Source organism: Geotrypetes seraphini, chromosome 2 (assembly GCF_902459505.1).
Source record: "Geotrypetes seraphini chromosome 2, aGeoSer1.1, whole genome shotgun sequence".
NCBI classification, from domain to species: Eukaryota; Metazoa; Chordata; class Amphibia; order Gymnophiona; family Dermophiidae; genus Geotrypetes; species Geotrypetes seraphini.
Window position 1 is genome coordinate 485356752 of NC_047085.1, and position 23063 is coordinate 485379814.

Here is a 23063-nt window from a genome sequence, read left to right on the forward strand (position 1 = left end):
CAGTGTCTGGGTCACTCTGCTCAGGGAACCTGGTCCACGGAGGAGGCCTCCTGGTCGATCAACGTGTTGGAGACCAGGGCGGTCCGGCTGGCGCTGTTGGCTTTCCACTCCCTTTTGTTGGGCAAGTCGGTCAGAGTCCTGTCGGACAATGCCACGGCGGTGGCTTATGTCAATCGTCAGGGGGGCACCAAGAGCACTCTGGTGGCGCAGGAGGCGGCTCGGCTCATGGTTTGGGCGGAGTCGCATCTTCTGGACCTCTCGGCCTCTCACATTGCCGGGGTAGAAAACGTTCAGGCGGACTTCCTCAGTCGTCACTTCTTGGATCCGGGAGAGTGGTGTCTCGGCGCCGAGGCGTTTCAGTTGCTAGTGCGTGCTTGGGGGCAGCCCCTGATGGATCTGATGGCTACAAGTGGCAACGCCAAAGTACCCCGCTTCTTCAGTCGTCGCAGGGACGGTCTGGCCGAGGGTCTGGATGCTCTGGTCCAACCGTGGCCAACGGAGGGGCTGTTGTATGTGTTCCCTCCTTGGCCATTAGTAGGCAGAGTACTGCTTCGCATTGTTCGCCATCCGGGGCTGGTGGTCTTGGTGGCTCCGGATTGGCCTCGTCGTCCGTGGTATGCGGATCTGGTGAGGCATCTGGTGGCGGATCCTCTTCCTCTGCCTCTCGAGTGCGATCTTCTGACGCAGGGTCCCATTCCTATGTTCGACCCGTCTCCCTTTTGTCTTACGGCTTGGCTCTTGAAAGGGGCCGCCTGAGTAAGAAGGGATATTCCGACAAGGTGATCTCTACACTTTTGGGGTCCCGGAGGCTTTCTACCTCTCGGGCTTATGTACGGGTTTGGCGTCTTTTTGAGGAATGGTGCCGAGCGCGGGGAGTGGTCTCCTTTCGCGCTTCTCTGCCTAACATTCTAGAGTTTTTGCAGGATGGCCTGGATAGGGGCCTGGCCTGGTCTTCTCTTCGGGTTCATCTGGCGGCCCTGTCGGCTTTTCGGGGGCTGGTGACAGGTCAGCGTTTGTCAGCCATTCCTGATGTGATTCGCTTTCTTAGGGCGGCCAAGTTGCTCAGGCCTCCCATAAGGCCCTCGATTCCCTCTTGGGATCTCAATCTGGTTCTCTCTGTTCTAGTGCGCCCTCCTTTCGAGCCGTTGGATGGCTGTTCGTTGAAGGACCTTACGCTGAAGTCGGTCTTTTTGGTGGCCATTACTTCCGCTAGACGGGTGTCGGAGCTACAGGCTTTCTCTTGTAGGGCTCCCTTCCTGGAGTTTTCAAAGGAGCGGGTTGTTTTGCGGCCTGTTCCTTCCTTTCTGCCGAAGGTAGTTTCTCCTTTTCATGTCAATCAATCGGTGGTCCTCCCGGTCTTGGGTAGTCGGGAGGGTTCTTCTGAGCAACGACAGCTGCGCAAGTTGGATGTCGGTCGGGTCCTCCATGCTTATGTGCAGCGGACCCGGGATTTTCGGAGCTCCGATCATCTCTTTGTGCTTCTGGCGGGTCCTCGTCGGGGGGGCTGGCGCTTCTAAGGCTACTATTGCGCGCTGGATCAAGGAGACGATCGCTTCCGCTTATCTTCTGAGTCAGAAGCCGGTTCCGGAGTTTCTCAAGGCTCATTCCACTAGGGGTCAGGCGGCTTCTTGGGCTGAGTCGTCGCTCGTGCCTCCGGTGGATATTTGTAAGGCTGCGGTTTGGTCCTCCTTGCATTCATTTGTTCGGCATTATCGGGTAGATGTTCAGGCGCGTCGGGACGCGGTGTTCGGTGAGCGTGTTCTGGTATCGGCCCTTCGGGGGTCCCGCCCGTGAGAGGGACTGCTTTGGTACGTCCCAATCGTAAAGTTAACCTCTACTGGTCTGGAGAGTGCTAAAGAAGGAGAAATTAGGTTCTTACCTGCTAATTTACTTTCTTTTAGCTTCTCCAGACCAGTAGAGGTCCCCACCCTGTCTGTTGTTGTTGTTGTTGGGGCTGTTGCGCGGGCAGTTTTTGGTTTTTGCTGCGGGTTCTAGTATTTTTCTAGGGCCGGGGAGAATTGAAGAACAGCGGCTGTGGCTCGGCTGGCTTAGCTGGCGAGCTGTGGGGACCTTCTTCCTTCGGGAATTTCTCCTCTGCATTTTCCAACAGCATTTTTTGGGTATGTTATTGGTTACTCCTTTCGGAGTATTGTTTTTTCTCTCTGTTGTTTCCAGTTCTTGGTTCTGCTTGGCTATTCGGCAGACTGAGGGAAATAGAGAGGAGGGGCTAGGATATACTGTCCCAAAGTTTTGTTTTCAGTCTCCACCTGCTGGTCATGATTAGATATATACCCAATCGTAAAGTTAACCTCTACTGGTCTGGAGAAGCTAAAAGAAAGTAAATTAGCAGGTAAGAACCTAATTTCTCCTTTGTCCCCGTCTGGTGTTGGACTGAGCTTGGGGAAACCCTTTGAAGGTCCATCCGACCTCGGGGGGTGTTACACTCGACGGGTCACGAGTTGAGTCCCTCCCCCCATTTCCTCGACCTCCCCAAAATTTTTCTAGAGGTGCCTCAGCTGTAAACCTTGCCACCGATACTGGCAAGGCATATGGCTTAGAGAGCAAGTGGAGTCTGTTCTGACAGAAAAAAAAAAATCCTGAGACACTGCTGGTCTGAAACTGCAGGGTCTCTCTTGTAGGCCTCCCTTCCTGGAGTTTTCTAGGGAGCATGTTGTGCTGCGGCCTGTTCTTTTCTGCCGAAGGTGGTATCGCCTTTCCATGTCAACCAGTCCATAGTCCTCCCGGTCTTGGGTAGTCAGGAGATCTTGTTAGAGCAGAGGCAATTGCGTAAGTTGGATGTCTATCGGGTTCTTTGCTCTTATGTTCAGCAGACCCAGGAGTTCCGGAAGTTGGATCATCTTTTTGTCCTCTTAGCGAGTCCTCGTAAGGGGGATGGCGCTTCCAAGGCTACCATTGCTTGCTGGATCGCATACCTTCTTCAGAAGAAACTTTACATTACATTAGTGACTTCTATTCTGCCTGTACCTTGCAGTTCTAGGCGAATTATAAAAGAGCTAACTGGACATTTCCAGGATAGTTACAATTTTTTGGTTACAAGTGAGATAAGAGAGCTGGATATTTCCAGGAGATATTGCGAATTAGATAACAAATAAGAATTGGACATTTCTAGGCAATATTACAAATAGGATAACAACTAAGAAAGCTAGACATTTCCAGGAGCTTTACATTTTAGGGAACTGTATTCTTGGTTGATATTTAGAAAAGGAAAAAATTACCAGAAAAGTGGAGGCTTTGAGAGGGGAATTTACCGGGGAGGAGAGGGAGGGGGTGGGAGTTAAGGTATCTGAACATATTTCTTGAAACCTGTTCCGGAATTTCTCAAGGTTCATTCCACTTGGGGTCAAGGCAGTTTCTTGGGCTGAGTCTTCTCTTGTGCCTCCAATGGATATCTGTAAAACTGCAGTTTGGTCTTCTCTGTTTTCCTTTGTGTGACACTACCGGGACGTTCAGGTGCATTGGGACGCGGTGTTCAGTGAGTGTGTTCTGGTGGCGGCCCTCTGGGGGTCTTACCCATGATGGATACTGCTTTGGTATGTCTCATCAGTGAACTGTGCCGGTCTGGAGAGGCGTTAAAGAAGGAGAAATTAGGTTCTTACCTGCTAATTTTCTTTCTTATATACTCTCCAGACTGGCACAGTCCCCATCCTGTCTGACTGTCTGTTGTTCTTGTGGGATTCGCGTGAAGAGTGTGATTTTTTTTTCTGCAGGTTCTAGTATTTTAATAGGGTCAGGGAGCTTAAAAGAACAGCGGCTTTGGCTCAGCTGGCGTAGCTGTGGGGACATTTGCTGATGGGTATTTTTCTATGCAGTTTCCAACAGTATTGCTCTATGTTAGTTGTTTCTCCTGTTAGGAGTGTTGTTATTGTTCTAATTAGCACTTCTTAGTTCTGCTTGGCTATTCAACAGACTGGTTATTTTAGGGGGAAGCACAGCTACTTGCATTACAGCCAAAAGTTTTGTCTCAGTCTCCACCTGCTTGTCATGGTGAGTTATTACCCATCAGTGAACTGCCGGTCTGGAGAGTCTTATAGAAAGAAAATTAGCAGGTAAGAACCTAATTTCTCCTTTCAAAGCTGCACGGAATTGACCTTGAAAATACCCATAGCTTTAAATGGGCTGCTGAATGTTTCCTCTGTGTATTGTTATTTTTGACCAAAAATCTGAAAGATTTTCTTTGCATTTTAAACAGAAAAGACGCTACATTTTACCATTTTTTGTTTTTCCAAGCACTGCCTGTTGTATTCAGACAACCTCTTCAGAATAAGGAAGGTCAGGAGGAAGATGCAGTTACCTTGTGCTGTGAGGTTTCAAAGCCCAATGTCCCATTGGTGTGGAGGAAGGGAAGTCTGGAACTCCAATCAGGAAACAAGTATGAGATGAAACAGAAGGAATACATTGCAGAACTTACGATATGTGACCTAAAACTAGAAGATACTGGGGAGTACAGCTGCAGTTCTGGGGACCAGGAAACCAGAGCTTCTTTAACAGTGAAAGGTAAACACTATAGGATTCTTAATAGTAGAGAAGGTGATATGAGAGTCTCAATTACATAACTGTAAATTATAAGTGGTAGGTAACTGAGGTCCTCTTGAGTCCTTCAAAAATCTATTAGATTATAAGAACCACTTCCTGATACAATTCTTCTCTTGTGGCATCTTAGTGACATCTAAAATACGAGCCAACTTACAAACAGTGTTATAAGAAAGCAAGCTAAAAAGGGTGGAAGAAACCACACAGTATCAGGAATGCTAAAAAAAAAATTTATTAAAAAAATTTATTAAAAAAAATCAAAGTAGTAAAACCGCAGGGGTGAAGTAGCACGTCACACGTAGAGTAATGAACGGTTGGACCCAACACAGTCCATGTTTTGGCAAATTCTGCCTTCCTCTGGAGTCTGTTTATCTTTGCTACACCTCATTTACTCCGCCCCTCACCCCCCTTTCACGATGTCACGTTAGGCTTTTTTTATGACCAGTCACGTCGGAATTAGCTCTGACGCTCATAGAATTCCTATGAGCATCGGAGCTAATACTGCCACAGTGATAAAAAAAAAAAAAGCCTAACACTGCTTGGTAAAAGGGGGAGGGTATACTTGAAATTAATTCTGTAAGTGTAGGCTGACTCTGCAATAACTCAGTCTGTCACTCACTTAAAGATTTGAGCCAAGTCTCCAGTGATACTGCTCAAGCAAAGATCCAACCACAATCAATAGCATCCCTCATGCAAGGTCCATCCATGATCAATAGTCCTCCTCAAGCAGAGGTAGATCCACAATCAGCAATAGGGTCTCAGTCTCCTTAAGCACCAAAAGGGATATTAACTTTAGCTACCTTGATTTTTTAATATATTTTTTTAGCATTCCTGTTGTCATCCTGATATTATGTGGTTTCTTCTACCCTTTTTTTTTTTTTTTTGCTTAGACTAATTTTTCTTTCCAAATTTATTTTTATTATTATTTCTTGTCAAGGGGTACAATAGATGATAAAGGGGATGGAACCTATCTCTTATGTGGAAACACTAGAAAGGTTAGGGCTCTCAGCTTGGAAAAGAGACGGCTGAGGGGAGATATGATTGAAGTCGACAAAATCCTTAGTGGCATTAGTTCTAGCCGTGTAGTGTGGGTTTAGTATGCGCAAAAAATGCTAACACAGCTTAGTAAAAGGAGCCCATAGTTTCATTAACCAGTCACACTGCAGCTTTTAATCATCCACATGCAAGACATGTGTTGCCGTAGACTAAGATCCGTTCACTTGTTTCTCTCAATAGCTATTCCAGTTTTATTCAAAAAGCAGCTAAAGGACTTGGAAGTGGATGAAGGTGCTGCAGTTAAACTTTGCTGTGAGCTTACAAAGTCGAATGCCTCTGTGGAATGGCGGAAAGACTCAATGGTGCTCCACCCATGTGCTAAATATGAAATTAAGATGGATGGATCAGTCGCTGAACTTGTGATCCCTCAAGCCGAAGCAGATGATGTGGCCGAGTATACCTGTGATACAGGATACCAACAAACCACAGCTAAGCTTAAAGTGAACGGTTAGTGGAATGTTTAAATTTAGAAACTAATCACGATCTGAGAATTGAAATCCATTGAAGGATTCATAATGATACCTAAGAACCTGTGTATCTTCATAAGAGAGACATACCCTGTTGGATCAGACAAGTAGATCATTGAGCCCAGCATCTTCTTTCCAACAGTAGCCAATTCTGGTCTCTTAGAAGTACTTAGCAGATCCTAATAGGACTTATGCCCTGTTCTACATTTCTAGAAGTGATGCCCTCCTAGTTTATCTGGCTAATAGTTGCCAAAGGATCTCTTCAGAAACTTATCCAAACCTTTTTTTTACGACTAGCTTTAACTACACTGTCAAGTTGTATATTCCACAGCTTAATTGTGCAAAGTATGATTGCCTGGCTGAACTTTCACGGGATGGTGATTAATTTATCCAACATTGAGACATTGTTATGATTGTATTATGTGAGACTGCCTCAGTGGCTTAATGACGTGGTACTTCCTGAGCAGGAAGGAGAAATATCTAGGTGTTATTGTCTCACAATTATCTATGCAGCAGTACATAAAGTCCTCTATAAATGAAATTCCTTATCGCCCCACCAAACCAGCCAGTCCAGATATTTGGCTTGTTGCTGTGCTTCCAGCAGAGGGAGACTGAGAACTACTGTGCTGTGATGTCATCCCTGAAAAACCCTGTGCAGAGTGGGGCAGGGTTGTGGGCGTGTCACAGAAAAACGTTTGCTTCGTTAGTGTGCCAGACAAAAAAAAAAAGTTTGCGGGACACTGGTTTAGAGGGTAATTTTATAACTGGATGCTTGATAGGAGCCTGGTCTATAAGGGAGCATAGGTACCTACTTTTTTTTATAGTATACCAGCGTAACAGCAAAAATATACACCTATAAGTAAGGTGCAAATACACTCTGAGCCACAGAAATGGTGTAAGTATGTGCAGAGAAACATAGAAAAAGACGGCAGAAAAGGGCTATAGCCCACCAAGTCTGCCCATTCCAAATACCCGCCCTCTGGTTTCACTTCCCTAGGGATCCCATGTGAATATCCCATCTTCTCTTAAAGTCCAACACGCTGTTGGCCTCAATCACCTGCAGTGGGAGTTTGTTCCAATGATCCACCACTCTTTCAGTGAAGAAGTATTTTCTGGAGTCGCTATGGAACTTCCCTCCCCTGATTTTCAGCGGATGCCCCCTGGTGGTCGAGGTAGAAGATATCTTTTTCCGACTCGATATGGCCCGTGATGTACTTAAACGATTCAATCATATCACCCCTCTCTCTTCGTTCCTCAAGTGAGTACAGCCTCAGTTTATTCAGTCTTTCTTCATACGTGAGATCCTTGAGCCCCATAGACATTAATATTGAATAAGTTGGGTGAGCTGAGTACCAAGTCCCACCCATATTCCACTCCAGTTCCACCTATGTGTATGCCTACCTGTAAGAAATGTGCTATACTAGATATGCGTGTATTTGTCCAATAGCGCTTAGGCAGAATTTTGGCACATATGCAAAGATATTTAAATCCTTCTTCTTTCCATATGAACGGAAAAGCGTCAAATAATCCTTTTACACAATGAACATTTAAAGGTATAAGTTCAGACTTACTCCAGTTAATTTTATAACCTGAAAATTTGCCAAACATATCAATTAATTCCAATAGACAAGATAAGGTAGACTCTGGATTCCTCAAATAAAGTAAAATGTCATCCGCATAAGCCGAAATTTTATATTCCATATCAGAATATCAGAATATGGAATACCCTGTATCCCCCTTGCTTGCTGTATTGCTAACAATAAGGGTTCTAATACAACATCAAATAACAAAGGAGATAAAGGACAACCTTGTCTAACTCCCCTCTGCAATTGAAAACCATCAGATATCATATTATTAATATTTAATCTTGCAATCGGGAAGCTATACAATGTTTTTACCATTTGTATAAATCCAGAACCTATACCAAACCATTCTAAAGCCTGATACATAAAATTCCATTCTACCCTATCAAACGCTTTTTCTACATCCAAGGAAACTGTAAAAGCCGGTTCATCCATTTTTTTTGATAAATTTAACATATGAAACAATAATCTAGAGTTATTAGAGGAATGTCTTTTAGCAACGAAACCCGTCTGATGCGTGTCTATAATATGTGGGAGAGCTTTGGCTAATATCAAAGCCAAAATTTTTGCCAAAAGTTTATTATCCACATTTATTAAAGATATAGGCCTGTAGTTTGAAACCAAAGTAGGATCTTTATTTGGCTTAGGCAAAACAATTACTATTGATTCAGCCATAGTACCTTTAATATCACCTTTTATAAGTTGTGTCTGATATAAATTTAGTAAATATGGGGAAAGGACATTTTGAAATGTTTTATAAAATTCTACTGTATAACCATCACCACCTGGAGCGGATCCAACTCTAAGAGATCTCAACGCTGTTTCTAATTCTTTTAATGATATAGGTTCATCTAAACTCCGTTTTATATGATCAGGAACCTTAGGTCCAATAATTAAATCTAAAAAATTTTTACCATCTTTTTGCCTCTCCAAATAAGGCTCGGAAGAATACAGGTCCTTATAAAATTTTAGAAATTGCTTTAAAATTATATCCGTTTGATTGGTTATTATACCATTATCATCTTTTATCCCATTAATGTTAGTTCTTCTTTTTTTTGCTTTAAGATAATTTGCCAATAATCTTCCCGCCTTATTAGAATTTCCATAATACATTGTCTGTTTGGAAAACAAGTCTCTTCTTATCATTTTTGAAGCTATTTCGTTATATTTACCTTTTGCTTTCAAAAGAGCTTGTAATACATCATGTTCCCATTTGCTTACCAATTTAGTTTCTAGTATTTTAATTTCTTTTTCTAACTCTATATACTGTTTTTTAATCTGTTTCCTAACAAAAGCCGAATATGATATAATATGACCTCTCATAGTCGCTTTAAAAGCGTCCCATACATTTTCAATAGATGTATCTTCCACTAAATTAATTTGAAAGAAATCACTAATTTGTGTTTTAAAATTTTTCATCCACAAGCAATGCATTATCAAATCTCCAAAGAGGTCTTCTATTTTCTAATTGATCTAATTGTAAATCTATCCATACTCCCGCATGATCCGAAATGATAATGGGATCAATGGAAGTCTTAATCACTTGCTGCACCTTATGTGATGAAATAAAAATATAATCTATTCTTGAAAATGATTTATGAACCTGTGAACAAAATGAAAATTCCTGATCATTAAAATGAAGAATACGCCATATATCCTTCAAATCACATGATTGAACCAAATTATCTAAACCTAAAGATTTTATACTTTTACCTGGTTTTTTATCCATTAATGGAGCCATTACAGCATTAAAATCTCCAGCCACCACTAAATTAGAAGCAGCCAGTGGTAACAACATACTCTGAAATTTTTTAAAGAATTCTGATTGATTCGAATTAGGGGCATATATATTGAACAACGTCAGGGCATTATTTCCCATACTTATATCAACATGTAGCCATCTTCCATGTGGGTCTGAATTTACTATCTTAAAATTGGCCATACACTTTTTATTTATAAGAACTGCTACTCCTGCTTTTTTACCCTCTGCTGGAGCAAAAAAACATTCTTTCACCCACCCACCCGTTAGTTTCTGTGATTCCTTTATATTAAGATGGGTCTCCTGCAGACAATAAACATCCGCGTTTTGCTTCTTTAAAAATGATAATACCTTTTTCCTTTTGATTACATGATTCAGGCCATTGACATTAATAGAAAATATCTTAAAAGTCATAATATATTTTATACTCCTTATCATAATCTTCCTCTTCCCTTCTTCCATAACTAAGATCTAAAAAACTTCTCCCCATGGCACACATTCTTACCTCCAAATTGCCCAATCCCTTATTAATCTTTTCCTTAATCATCCTAGTAATATCTTTAATACCCACCTTCTTCCCCCCTCCCCCCCCAATATAATGACTGCTTAAGGACACACATTGGACAGTAATCCCAACTTCCCCCCTCCCCCCCAGGCAACAAAAATTTATTAATAACCCCTTTATCCTTTATTGAGACAAACTCACTACCTCTCCACAATATATCTAATTATATCTCTCTTCTTTTTCCATTTTAAAGTAATTAATTTCTCTATCTATTATTTAACCTTTAGTCACATAACCATATTTATTTCCTAACATTCCATTAATGTATTTTTATCATTTCACCAATCTCTAATTCATTCCCCCAACATTTTATTTCATTCAAGAAAATTCTATCATAGTCATATATTTAATAAAAAGTATCATTTTCCTATATCTTATATTATCTAATCCATCTTCTCCTATCCTCCTTTAAATATCCAACAACAAATATCCATCTCTTCATATATTTCTGTTAAAAAAAAATTCAATTTTATAAGTTTTTATCCCCTATTTGTATTTAAACATTTGTATTTCATTTTCAAAATAATTTTTTCCCCCTTTTTATATTTCCTCTTCTCCAAATTAAATCCAATCTTTTTAAAACTATATTTTCACAACATCAATCTTTACATTCCTTCAGCTACCAATAAATTCTTATGTATCTTTCTTTTATATTATTCATTTTCCTTTCCTTTACTTGCATTTAAATATCATATAACTTGTCCTTTCTATCATTAGTCCATTCTGCAATCTTTTCCTTATTGTCCTTTCATTCTTTACTTTCTCCTTTTCTGACTTATTAAATAAACTGAACTTTCATATTTATTTCTTATCTCCATCCATCCACTCTTAAAGACTTTTGACTGCCAATTGTCATTCATTTTTTTTTTTTTATAATATCCTTTTAGTCTATCAGTCCTGCTTTCTTCTTCTTCACATCTATTTATTTTCCTATTCAGTCTTCACTTTTCCTTTTGTGTTAATTTGTCCAGTCCTTTAATCCTTCTTGTTCATTCTTTACTCCAACCATCCATCTTTCAGTCTCCTAAAAGTTCAGTCTAATAACTTCACTTTAATGTCTTTCCAGTCTATCCTTCTTTCTACTTTCTTTTTTACATTCTTTTATTTTCTTTTTCACTTGTTCATTTTTATTTCCTGTTCTTTGTTGCATATTCTTCTTTTTCCAACAAACAAAAGTCCCATAGTTCTTTATATTTAATTTTTTGTTCAATATCCACCAATCCAGTCTTAGTATTTATCCCTTCATTTCAACACCCATTGTGCTAAAATGACATAGGTTCTGATTTTGAAAGAAAGGTCTTTAGTTTTTCCGGATCAACAAAATACAAAGATTTATCCCCACAAGATACCCTCATTTTTGCTGGGTAATATAACCCATACTTATATCCTTTTTCCTTTAATTGAGATCTCAGATCAAGGAATTTCTTCCTAATATTTGCTGTATTTTTAGCAAAGTCTGGTAAAAACCATATTTTGGATCCTTTATAGTTTAAGTTTTTATCTTTTTTGGCAGCATTTAAAATTTCTATTGCTTGCTGGTATCTTAACATCTTGAATATTAATGGTCTTGGTCTCCCTTGATTTTCCAGACTCTTTATTGGAATCCTGTGTGCCCGTTCTATTTCCAAAGGCTGTTTGAAATCCAACTGCAATAATCTAGGAATTAAATTTTCTAAAAACTGTATTGCATTTTTCCCTTCCAAATTTTCCTGTATTCCAAAAAGTTTTATATTCTTTCTTCTTCCACGGTTTTCGTAATCTTCCAGCTGACTTTTCAATTGAATTATTTCCAAACTCATTTTTGCATCTTTTTCCTTCACATTCTAAGCTCTCCATTTTAACTTCTAACTCTGTTGTTCTTTTATTAGCTACTTCCATTTGTCTGTGTATATTCAGGATTTCTTCCTTCAGTTCTGCCATATTACTCACAGTCTTTGTCAGCATTTGTTTGATTTGCCTCAGTTCCCCCATAACTTCAGCTTTGCTTAACTCCTCTGATACATCAGCAGGAAGCGGAACCTTACTCGGGGTAATTTGATCCTGCTTCTGCCTTTTCACAGCCCCTCCGGTTTCACTCTTACTCTGTCGGGTGCTCGCCATGCTCCCGCTGTCCTCTCCGATGTTTTCAGCCGAAAACAGTTTAAAAGGAAATCTTTATTTATTCAACGGTTGCCCAGGTAAGAGGAGCGCTGCGATCACACGACCATTTTGTGTGCGCGCTAAGCCACGCCCCCCTACATGTTGCAGTTTTGAAATATGCAGCCGTTAAAATATAACTAGCTGATATTCAGCGCTGTTTGACTGGCCAGAAATGGCACCGAATACTTAAATTGTGCTTAACCGGTTAACCCCCACCCACCTTTTACTAAACCGTGATAGCATTTTTTAGCGCAGGGAGCCACACTGAATGCTCCGTGTTGCTCCCGACGCTCATAGAGTTCCTATGAGCATCAGGAGCAGCGCACAGAATTCAGCACAGCTTCCTGCGCTAAAAACTGCTATTGCGGTTTAGTAAAAGGTGTGGTGGGGGGGGGGGTAAATGCGAACATTCAGTGCAAGATAACTATTCAAGGTTAGTGACTAAAAATTAATCAGCTGAACGGCTAAGTTTAGCAGCCAAATTGGACTGCTATAAATTAAATCGAAAGGGATGTCTAAGTCCATTTACGTCCATCTCTCAAGTCGTCCAAAGTTAAAAAGAGCCTAAGACACATTTTCGAAAGATACATCCAACTTTTTTTTACTTTCGAAAATCGTCTAATTATACGTCCTGCCGATCTGATCGTCCAAGTCACTAAATCGTCCATTTTTATACCACATTTCCGTCCAACTTTCCGTCCAAGTCCAAAACGCCTAGAACAAGCCCTGTTGGACGTGGGAGGGGTCTGCAAAGTGATAGACTGCACACCCAGACATGCCACCTAAATAGAAACACTGCGGCTAAGCTGATTTTTGCTAAACGCAAATATGACCACGTCTCCCCTCTACTTACCAATCTTCACTGGCTCCCAGTACTTTCCAGAATTCATTTCAAATGCTCCTGCCTGGCTTTCAAGATCATTCATGGCATCCTTCCGCCCCTAATCCCTCTATCCTTCCTCGTCCCGACACCAACTACCACCAGATCTGCCCACAGACATAAACTATCCTTCCCCTCTCTACACGGCATCCTCCACGCAGGTAAACTGGGTAGATCCCTCCTCTCCAAAATCACCGGCCTCTGGAATGACCTCACTGTCCCGCTGCGGAACCTGGACTCCCTCCAACTATTCCGAAAACAACTGAAAACCTGGCTTTTCTCTAGCATATAATAATCTCTTCTCCTGATTACATCCCCTCTTTTTATGCTTTGTAAACTCTTTCTCTTCTCTCTTCCCATATTTTTTAAACTCTGTAAACCGTGTCGAGCTCCACTTCAGTGGAGAAGATGCGGTATATAAACCTAAGGCTTAGTTTAGTTTAGTTTAGTTTAGAAACATTGAAACATAGAAATTGACGGCAGAAAAGGGCCTCAGCCCATCAAGTCTGCCCATACCAATGACCCACTCCCTGACTTTTACTCCCCTAGAGATCCCACGTGAATATCCCATTTTCTCTTAAAATCTGACACGTTGTTGGCCTCAATCACCTGCTGAGGTAGCTCGTTCCAATGATCGACTACCCTTTCGGTGAAGAAGTACTTCCTGGCATCACCATGAAATTTCCCTCCCCTGACTTTCAGCGAGTGCCCTCTGGTAACCGAGGGCCCTGTAAGACAGAAGATATCATCTTTGACCTCTATACGTCCCGTGATATACTTAAAGGTCTCAATCATGTCTCCCCTCTCTCTTCGTTCCTCCAGTGAGTATATCCGCAGTTTTTTTAGCCTTTCTTCATACGTGAGATCCCTGAGCCCCAAGACCATCCTGGTAGCCATTCGCTGAACCGACTCAATTCTCAACACATCTTTCCAGTAGTGTGGTCTCCAGAATTGAACACAATACTCCAGATGAGGTCTCACCATGGATCTGTACAGCGGCATTATGACTTCAGGTTTTCTGCTGACAAAACCCCTACGGATGCAGCCCATTATTTGTCTTGCCTTGGACGAAGCCTTCTCCACCTTACAGGGGTACTTTACAGGGCACTGCTGTGAACTTCACAAAAAAGGTGCCATGGCTTCTCCTCACTACAGCTCCCTTATAGGTGACATTGAGCCCCAAAACCACCTCGAGAATCCCCTAGACCCACTTATCTACCACCCCAATAGCCCTTATGGCTGCAGGAGCCACTTATATGCCAGTACAAAAGGGTTTTGGGGGTGTATAGGACAGTGCACATGTTTATGCAGGGATTACAGGGGCTTATGGGCATGGGTCCTCTTCTCTATGGGTCCCCAACCCACCCCCAAGATGACTTAAGTTGCCTCTGTGCTGGACGACTAGGCTTTCCTAGGCTGAAATTTAAAGTTGTGAATAAAATTTTTGGGGGGATAGGGGGGTTGGTGATCACTGGGGTAGTGTGTGGGGGTCTGTGTTATGTGTTTGCAGTGCTTATCTGGTGAGTTTAGGTGGGTTTTTGTGACTTAGACCATGTTTTACATGGTCTAAGTCACAACGTCCAAGTTCCGTCGATCCTGGGCTGTATAACTTTCGGTTATACATGCTGTACGACTAAGTCTAAGCCAGCCCACGTCCCACCCAACTTCCGCCCTCGACATGCCTCCCGAAACGCCCCGTTTAGCTTTGGACGTTGAGCGGCACTATGAAGACCTAGGTCGTTTAGAAATACGTCCAAAACCCGTTTTTATTTTCAGCACTTGGACGTTTTTGAGAAATGTTCGTCCAACTGCAGACTTAGGCCGGTTTTTGGATGTTTTTCTCTTTCAATTATGAGCCCCATATTCTATAAACAACGCCTTAAGTTAGGTGCCGTTAGGTGCCTAAGTTAAGCTGAAAATGCCGTTTTAAAATGAAAAATGTAAGTCCTGCATCACACCTACAGAGGTGCTTTAAGATGCCTAACGCCACTGTAGGCGTGGCTAATGCCGGAAGTGGCATTAGGCGTCGTCAAGCACTTCCGTAGACATGGTTCATGTAAAAAGTAGGTGCCAGAATTGTAGGCCTTGAAAAGCCTGGCCTACATTTCCAGCCCCTACCTTTTCTGAAGCTGTGATTCTGTAAACTGACATATATGTTCAGTGGCCTTTTTTAAGGTGGCTGCCAATGGCGCCATTTAGAGAATCCTGGCCTTAGTCACTAAACTATTTAACAGCCAAAAAAAATCCCAGATAGTCAGTGTTGACCATGGGAGTTATCCAGGGTGTCTCCTCGTGGCTAAATAATTGACCCTAAAGGACTTGAAATGAATAATTAAATTAATCCTAATATTTTTATACAAATAAAATCTAAATGATTGCATTAACAAGCCATATCATCTTTGTAAGAACATAAGAATTGCCGCTGCTGGGTCAGACCAGTGGTCCATCGCGCCCAGCAGTCTGCTCATGTGTTCAAGAAATAATAAAATGTAGCGTACAGTATACCTCATAGAGATCATAGCACTAAGATTTAGTCATTTGGGGTTTTCTGTATTTTCCTTCATCTGATAGAATTTCTCTTTTGCTGCTGTCACTTTGCAGAGCTCGATGTGACTATAGTCAGTGGCCTTAAAGATGTAGAAGTGTTTGAAGGAGAAGATGTTATGTTTGCATGTAAGGTGTCCCACAAAGATGCCAGGAATGTGCAATGGAAGCTTCAGGACATTGCCTTACAGCCTAATGAAATGAATGAGATCTCAGTTGACAAAGGCAAGATTCACACGCTAAAGCTGAGACAGGTCACACAGGATGATTCTGGCATGGTATCCTTCAGGGTTGGACCATACACATCTACAGCAAAGCTCACAGTAAAAGGTAAGAATCTGCAGTAGACAAATAGAACTAAGTGTAAGGCTGAGATATAGAAAAAATATGTCTTATTTATTTGTACACCACCTATCAAAGTTATCTGTCCTGGTGTGCCTGGGGCAATGGAGGATTAAGTGACATGCCCAGGGTAACAAGAAGCAGTGCAAGATTTGAACCCACAACCTCAGGGTGCTGAGGCTGTAGCTCTAACCACTAGGCCACTCCTTACCTGATATTTTTTTTCCTGTAGTCTAGACTTGTGAGTTATGCCCATCAACCAGCTGATGGAGAAAGAAATATAGTACCCTTAATGGGCAGATTACAAAGAACTACTGTCTCTGTCTCCATCTGCTGGTCAATGAACATAACCCAGAAATCTAGACTTATCTGTTGGGACAATAAGGAAACAGAATATTCCATATAAGAGCTGAAACAAGTGAACTTTAGACGTTATTCAAGTCTAGCAAAATTTTTGTGATTTACTCCCAGATTTACTGAGAAGATTTTGTTTATCGAAGCATATTAATTGACATTTAAAAGATTGCTGCTGAGATTTGGAGAGCCAAGGCTCCTATCCGGGCCCTGATGAATCCTTCCCCTTCTGACAGGAACTCATGGAGGGGGGTGAGCTGTAGCAATGCTTGAGCATAAACCTATGCTGGAAAACCCTGCACTGCCCTGATTTTCTCCTTTCTCTAGCCTATGCAGAAATAGGGTGGTGGTGGTGATACACCTATTAGGGGGATGCTCAGCACAAGAAGGTGGCGGGACAGAAAATCTACATTCTTGGACATTTGTGTGTAGATTCAAGAGTGCTAAAATTTAGGCCATGGGATAATGCACAGTAAGTACAAATTCTGTAACAGCAGTTTCCCTTAGAACTGCCATTATAGAATGCTAGCGTAAGTTTCGTGCCCAACTTTAGGCACAAGCATTTAAAGGCCAGTGTAAGTGTTCATGCCTAGCTGTTGGTAGTAAGGTGCATAACTTCTAGTATTCCATAACTTGCATGCCTAACTCCTATGCATACCCTGACCCACCCATGCCTCCCCAATCCACACCCCCTAGAAGTTGTGTGCAATAGAATTTGTGCATACAGCTTCTAGAATAGTGACCAAAGGCAGTTGCGCATGCAACTGCTAATTGGTGCCAATTAACTGCAATTAAAGCCAATAATTAGCTGTTAATGACAATTAACAGCCAATTATTAAATTAAGTTCTATACACAACTGACCTTATTCTTTAAATTGCATATAAAAATTTCCATGCTAAGCCTAAATTTGGGCAAACAAGTTTATAGAATTAGGGTATTGATGTGGAGTTGGTGATTTATCAAGGCCTGCATGACTCCTACCTGTGATTCCTCATGGAAAGTTGCATCGCATTTTACATAAAAAGTTGTTCTAGCTAATTTGGCTATTTTTGCAGGAACATTGAAATAATTCAAATACTTATTTTTTGTAAAGTCTGAATATCTTTTGTATTCTGTCTCCATCCACTGTTTCCTTGAATTTCTGTGCTATTTTTTGGCCCCTACCTCTTCCACTGTGGGAGGTTGCTTCATGCATTCATCACTCTAACTTATTTATACAGATCTCCCTCCAGATTCGCGATTTCCATATTTGCAAATTTGATTATTCGCAATTTTTTTTTTTTTGTCTAATTTTTCTCCTATTTGTCTTCTATTTTTAGGCTGTTTGAACCTCCCCGGACCTTACCTGATGGTCTAGCGGTGATGCCAGGCAGGAGAGATCTTCCTATGCTCCTGCCCTGTGCAGAGCTGTCATCAAAATGGCTGCCGTGAGTTCCTGTTGTAGTCTCGAGACTACAACGGGAACTCATGGCAACCATTTTGATGATGGCTCTGCACGGAGCAGGAGTGTAGGAAGATCACTCCTGCGCCGCGTCACCGCTAGACCACCAGGTAAGGTCCAGGGACGCAGGAGGGAGGCGAGGGTGGGTCAGAGCCAGTCCAAAAACTTATTTGCGATTTTTCGCTATTCGCAGGCCGGCTCTGTATCTGCTATTCATGGGCCGGCTCTGCATTTGCTATTCATGGGTCAGCTCTGCATCTAACCCCCGCGAATATGGAGGGAGAGCTGTGTGTATATATATATATATATATATATATATATATATATATATATATATAAGTCAGAGTGCTGAATGCATGGAACCACCTTGGTTCGAGTCCTATACAATTTAATATCTACTCAAATGGTCAGTAGGTCTTCTTTTTAAAACATGTGCGACTAGACTTAAAGACCTCAATATAGAAACTTTGGGAGAAAGGCAGGCATGATAGAGAGGTTCAAATACTTCTGTGGTATAAATACACAAGGTGGATCTCTTTCATTTGAAAGGAAACTCTATAATGAGGTGGGGGGGTGCACAGGATGAAGGTGAAAGGGAACAGACTTAGGAGTAACCTTTCTTCATGGATAGGATGGTGAATTTGAGGAACAGCCTCCTGGTTGAAGTTTTGGAGATGAAGACTTCAATAAAGCTTAAGACAAGTGCATGGGATCTCTAAGAGAAAGGATGGTATGGATGGACATCCTGGATAAGCCCTATAAGGCGTAGTTTCAGACTGTGGGAGGCAGCCCAGCTACCTCTTGCAGTCATTAATAAACTTGGAAATTCAATGCCAGGGCCATATCTGGCAGCGGGCATTGATTTTCCGATCTAGTTACAGCCACATTTGACATTGTCCGCCAAGCCGATATTCATTGTCTGACCAGGTAGGTCATAGCGGCCAAAGACAGACCTGCTATGTAGGCGGGTCTGTCTGGCAGCTAAACCTAACTGGACCGCCAATATTGGCACTGAGCAGCATTGCCAAACCTAGCTGCACAAAGACCAGAAATTCATTGCCGGTTATCAGATACAGCCCTGGCATTGAATTTCCGGCTATGTCACACTGAATATTGGCGATTAGTCAGCTTAGCGCCATTTAGCTGGCCGGGAGCTGTACTCGGACGGCTAAATAGGACTGCCAGGCAGGTGGAGGGGCATAATCAAAAAAAACGTCTAAGTCCCCTTTTGGCCTAAGGCCTTAAACGGTGAAAGTAGAAGGAGGGAAAATGTCCATTATCAAAAAAAACGTCCAAAAGGAGTTTTTTTTATAATGGCCTGCCTCTACGTTCAGCTGTTTAAACGCCCAGACCACCACTACGTCTAAACTTACATCATATAATCAACCTAAAAAAAGCCTAAGCCCTAAACGTCCAAAACAAGAGCTTTTAGGCGAAGGAGGAGCCATCTTTTACCCACCTTTTGTTTTTTCCTTTTATGTTTATTCCTCTCCTCTATCAAAATTGTAACTATTTCCCTATTTATCCTCACATTTCTTGTATGTTTTACCCTCACATTATTGTGAATATAGGTTTTTTTGAGTAGTTTGCAAAGTATGTTTCTTGTCTACACAACAAATTTGTTTTTTATGTCATTTTTAATATTGTACTTGTTTCATTTATTAATACTTGTTATTTTTATTGTACATCGCCTAGCAAATTTATAGGCGATTCATCAAGACTTAATAAACTTGAAACTTGAAACTTGAACTTGAACTTAAAAGCTGGATTCTGTAACCGGTGTCTATCAAAAACAACACCAGTTACAGAATCCCCCCCTTCCCCACAATGATCCGGGCAGGAGGGAGCCCAAGCCCTCCTGCCCTGGTGAACCGCGACACCTCCCCTCCCCCCCCCCCCCCGCTGACATTGGGGCAAGAGGGAGCCCAAGGCCTCTTGCCCTGCGATCCCCAACCCCCCTCCCCGCCGAGTCCAATGGGGCCAGGAGGGAGCCCAAGCCATCCTGGCCCGGCGATTTCCAACACCCCTCTCCCCCCCACACGATCCGGCCAGGAGGTAGCCCAAGCCCTTCTGGCCTGGCGACACCCTCTAACCCCTACCCCCCACTAAAATACGGGCAGGAGGGATTCCAGGACCTCCTGCCTCGACGCAACCCCCCCCCCCACGACCGCCCCCCGAACCCCTGATCGTCCCCCCCGCCGACCTGCGACCCCCCCCACCTCTTTATTTATAGTAACTTGATAGGCCGCTAATAGCTTGTAAACTTCACAGGGCAAAGACTGTCTCTTATAGGTACTGAGCTGTGCTACAGAAATGATAAACAGTAGCTGTAAATAAACACACATAATGCTGATTTGACTAGGAAGGAAAATGAATGATACGGGGGACAGAATTTGTCCCCGATCCCACGAATAACCACAGAAAACCATCCTGTGTCATTCTTTAGTGTCTATCTCAACCTCAGTCCTTTTACACCAGCATTCTTCAGTGCAAAGATTGGGGGTCAGCGGTGGTGCCCATTCATACTCTGATTCTTCTCTCTCTCCTTAAAGAATGCAACGGGGATGGTTTCCCATGGTTAACCCTGGGGACGGGGGCAAATTCTGTCACTGTGCCACTCTCAGAAAAAAATGGGAGGGCCCAATATTCAACACTGTTTAACTGGGAACCGCTCCTAGCCAGCAAATTAACTTTCCCCTTAACTGTATCCATGATATCCCGTTTGTCTGTCTTGCCTGTTTAGATTGTAAGCTCTTCTGAGCAGGGACTGTCTTATTTGTGATTCTGTACAGCTCTGCGTACATCTGGTAGCGCTATAGAAATAATTAATAGTAGTAGTAGTAGTAAATAGCACATAGCAGCTATCCTCCGATACTTAGCAGATTGGCTAGTGACTGGTTATGTTGCGTGACTGAGCTGGTCATTACCAATATTCAGTGACTTGCTGGCCAAGTTCAGTGGTCAAAGATGAGCACCTAAGAGGGTGGTATATCTTTGGCCATTGAGACTTAGCCGGCTAACCATTGAATATTGTCATAACAGACTATGTCCCGGCCAGCCCAAAATAGACTAGAATTTCAATGCCAGTGGCTGGATTTGGCACCGGCATTGAATTTCCAGTGTCAATGCGGCCCACGAGAGATCGCCAGTGATCTCCCGCTGTCTGAATATTAGGCGAGGAGGGGAGCAAGTGTTTGTCTGAATGAAATATTTTGTCATTGTTGTAGTGCCACCTCCAGTCTTCACTGAAGAACTGCAGAACCTAGAGCTGAAGGAAGGTGACGTGGCTCTCTTGCGCTGTACACTCTCCCAGCCTGGAATCCGAGTGAAATGGAGTAAGGGGCCTCTTGTGATTTCCCCTAGTGCCAAGTATGAACTCAGACAAGAGGGGACAGTCCACACATTACAGATACATGACCTGAAGCCAGAGGATGCTGGAGAGTACAGCTGTGACAATGGAAATGGACAAACCAAGGCAATGATAACTATCTCAGGTAATTGAGTTGGGGAAAGAAATTTCTATATTGTCAGTTAACACTCTCCCTCCTGCTTCAGAAGCAGCTCTTATACGGGACTTGTTTCGCCCGTTGGGGCATAGTTATCCGCAAGTTTCCTTGTCACCTTCACCTTTATTATAACCCAAACTTTTTTTCTTTTTTTTTCTCTTACGTCACTTTAAAACTTGTATTAAATATGCTTAGTTTATATGCCATTCACTGGCTCACTGCCAAACCCAATGCCAACATGCACGTTCGCTATCTGTGTCAGGGCAGGGTTTATCTGCAATGGAAACCCAAGTCAAAATAAACTTCAATTGTCAGAGAAGCATAGCAAAAATTAAAACCATCTCTCAAATTCTGTCAACATCTTGCTCTTACTTGATCGATTACATGTCCTTTTCCATGCATAAACTTAAGGTGTTGGCAAACATGTCATGGCAGGACATTGTCCGACAGGGATGGCAAAACAGTCAACAAAGCATGGCAAAACACAACATAACATGGTATGGTGAGACATAGCATGACAAACCTAGTACTATATATACTGTATATACATGCATAGCATGGCATGACATACCTAGTATTATATATACAGAACATGGCATGGGAAACATAACATGGTAGATATAGTATACAAGTGTGGCTAACCTAGTATGACATGACAGTATGGTATGTTACAAGGTAGAACTTAGCGTGGAGAAGTGGAATGGCAAACATTGTGTATAGCATAGCATGAGAATGTAGCACAATAGACATAGTGTGGTAATCATATATAGTATAGTAGAGTGAAAGGTGACAGTATGACAAAATGTGACAAAGTAGATAGAACGGTGGGATCTTGCACAGTGGAGGCTGCATATTATACTGTAGGAGGTGGCTTGGTAAGGTGGAGTAATATAAAGTGGGTAATATAAAGTGCAACCAAGAAAAAACTTTGGAAAACTGCCAAACCTATAATATAACAAAAAGAGCAATTGGCAGAACCTTATATTAACCATGCAAAGAACAAATGCTGGCTGTATTCAAATAAGAATTAATGAAAGTGAGACACCTCAGTATGGGCCAAAGTTAAACACTTTAATACTATAATGTAACTTTTATAGCCCTGGACAAAAGACTTATAGGTGACCAGCACCAGGTTAAAAAAAACCCTCAATAAGTCCTGTCCTGTACATCATTCGGTCTCTATAGTAATAAAGAATGAATACTAAGAATAAACGCTCAACTTATGTGCTTATGTGCTATGGTGGGCGAAGCGTATCAGAGTTTGAAACTCATGGCAGCGAAGGGCTGTGGAAACAAAAGAAGAGTCACCCATAGAGGGGTATGCTGGGAGCAAGGAAGGGGCGGCAGCACTTTCTAGTTTAAGTATTGCAGGGCTTACCCAGCAGCCATTCCAGGGTGATCTGGCCACTCTCGAACTTGCAATAAATGCTAGAGTGAACCAACATGGCGGGAGCATGGGAATCTTGGGAAGGCATCTATGATGTGCCTTTAGGTATTTCAGATCACTTGCATGTTGAGAAATAAAAGGAGCTTCTGTTGCAGTAAGTTCCCCTTCCTCCCTTGTGATGGCCTGATGCCCACGGGTATGCAATCGATGATTCAACGGTGTCATAGTTTGGTGTCTGAGCTGCACAATAAGATTACGTAGTCCAAGAGGTGGATGAGAAAGACCCCAAGAAACTGTGTGATTGAGGCCGAAATCAACTAGGGGTGAGAAAGACAAGCACCCTGATAACCTTTAGGAAGACAAGCATGAATTGTCTCCTCTTTGGCAGGAGCAGAGTAGAAGATCAAGCTGCCGGCATCGATGGTGGATGCTAGCCTTAGAACCTGCTGAGGCACTGCTCGTCTGTGAGATTTGTTTGGGAACTAGAT

The 23063-nt window shown here is 42.3% G+C and overlaps 1 protein-coding gene across 16 annotated transcripts in view; it reads left to right on the forward strand.

Moving 5' to 3' along the window:
- The window catches only part of OBSCN (obscurin, cytoskeletal calmodulin and titin-interacting RhoGEF), a 762040-nt gene that overhangs the window by 382713 nt on the left and 356264 nt on the right, over positions 1 to 23063 (forward strand). For 15 of the 16 annotated variants that reach the window (XM_033931804.1, XM_033931806.1, XM_033931805.1 and 12 more), the window contains 4 exons: positions 4249 to 4515; positions 5788 to 6054; positions 15602 to 15874; positions 20910 to 21176. In XM_033931804.1, the coding sequence (XP_033787695.1) occupies positions 4249 to 4515; positions 5788 to 6054; positions 15602 to 15874; positions 20910 to 21176 (1074 nt within the window). The remainder of the gene's footprint in view (positions 1 to 4248; positions 4516 to 5787; positions 6055 to 15601; positions 15875 to 20909; positions 21177 to 23063) is intronic. The other variant, XM_033931809.1, reaches the window with a different exon arrangement.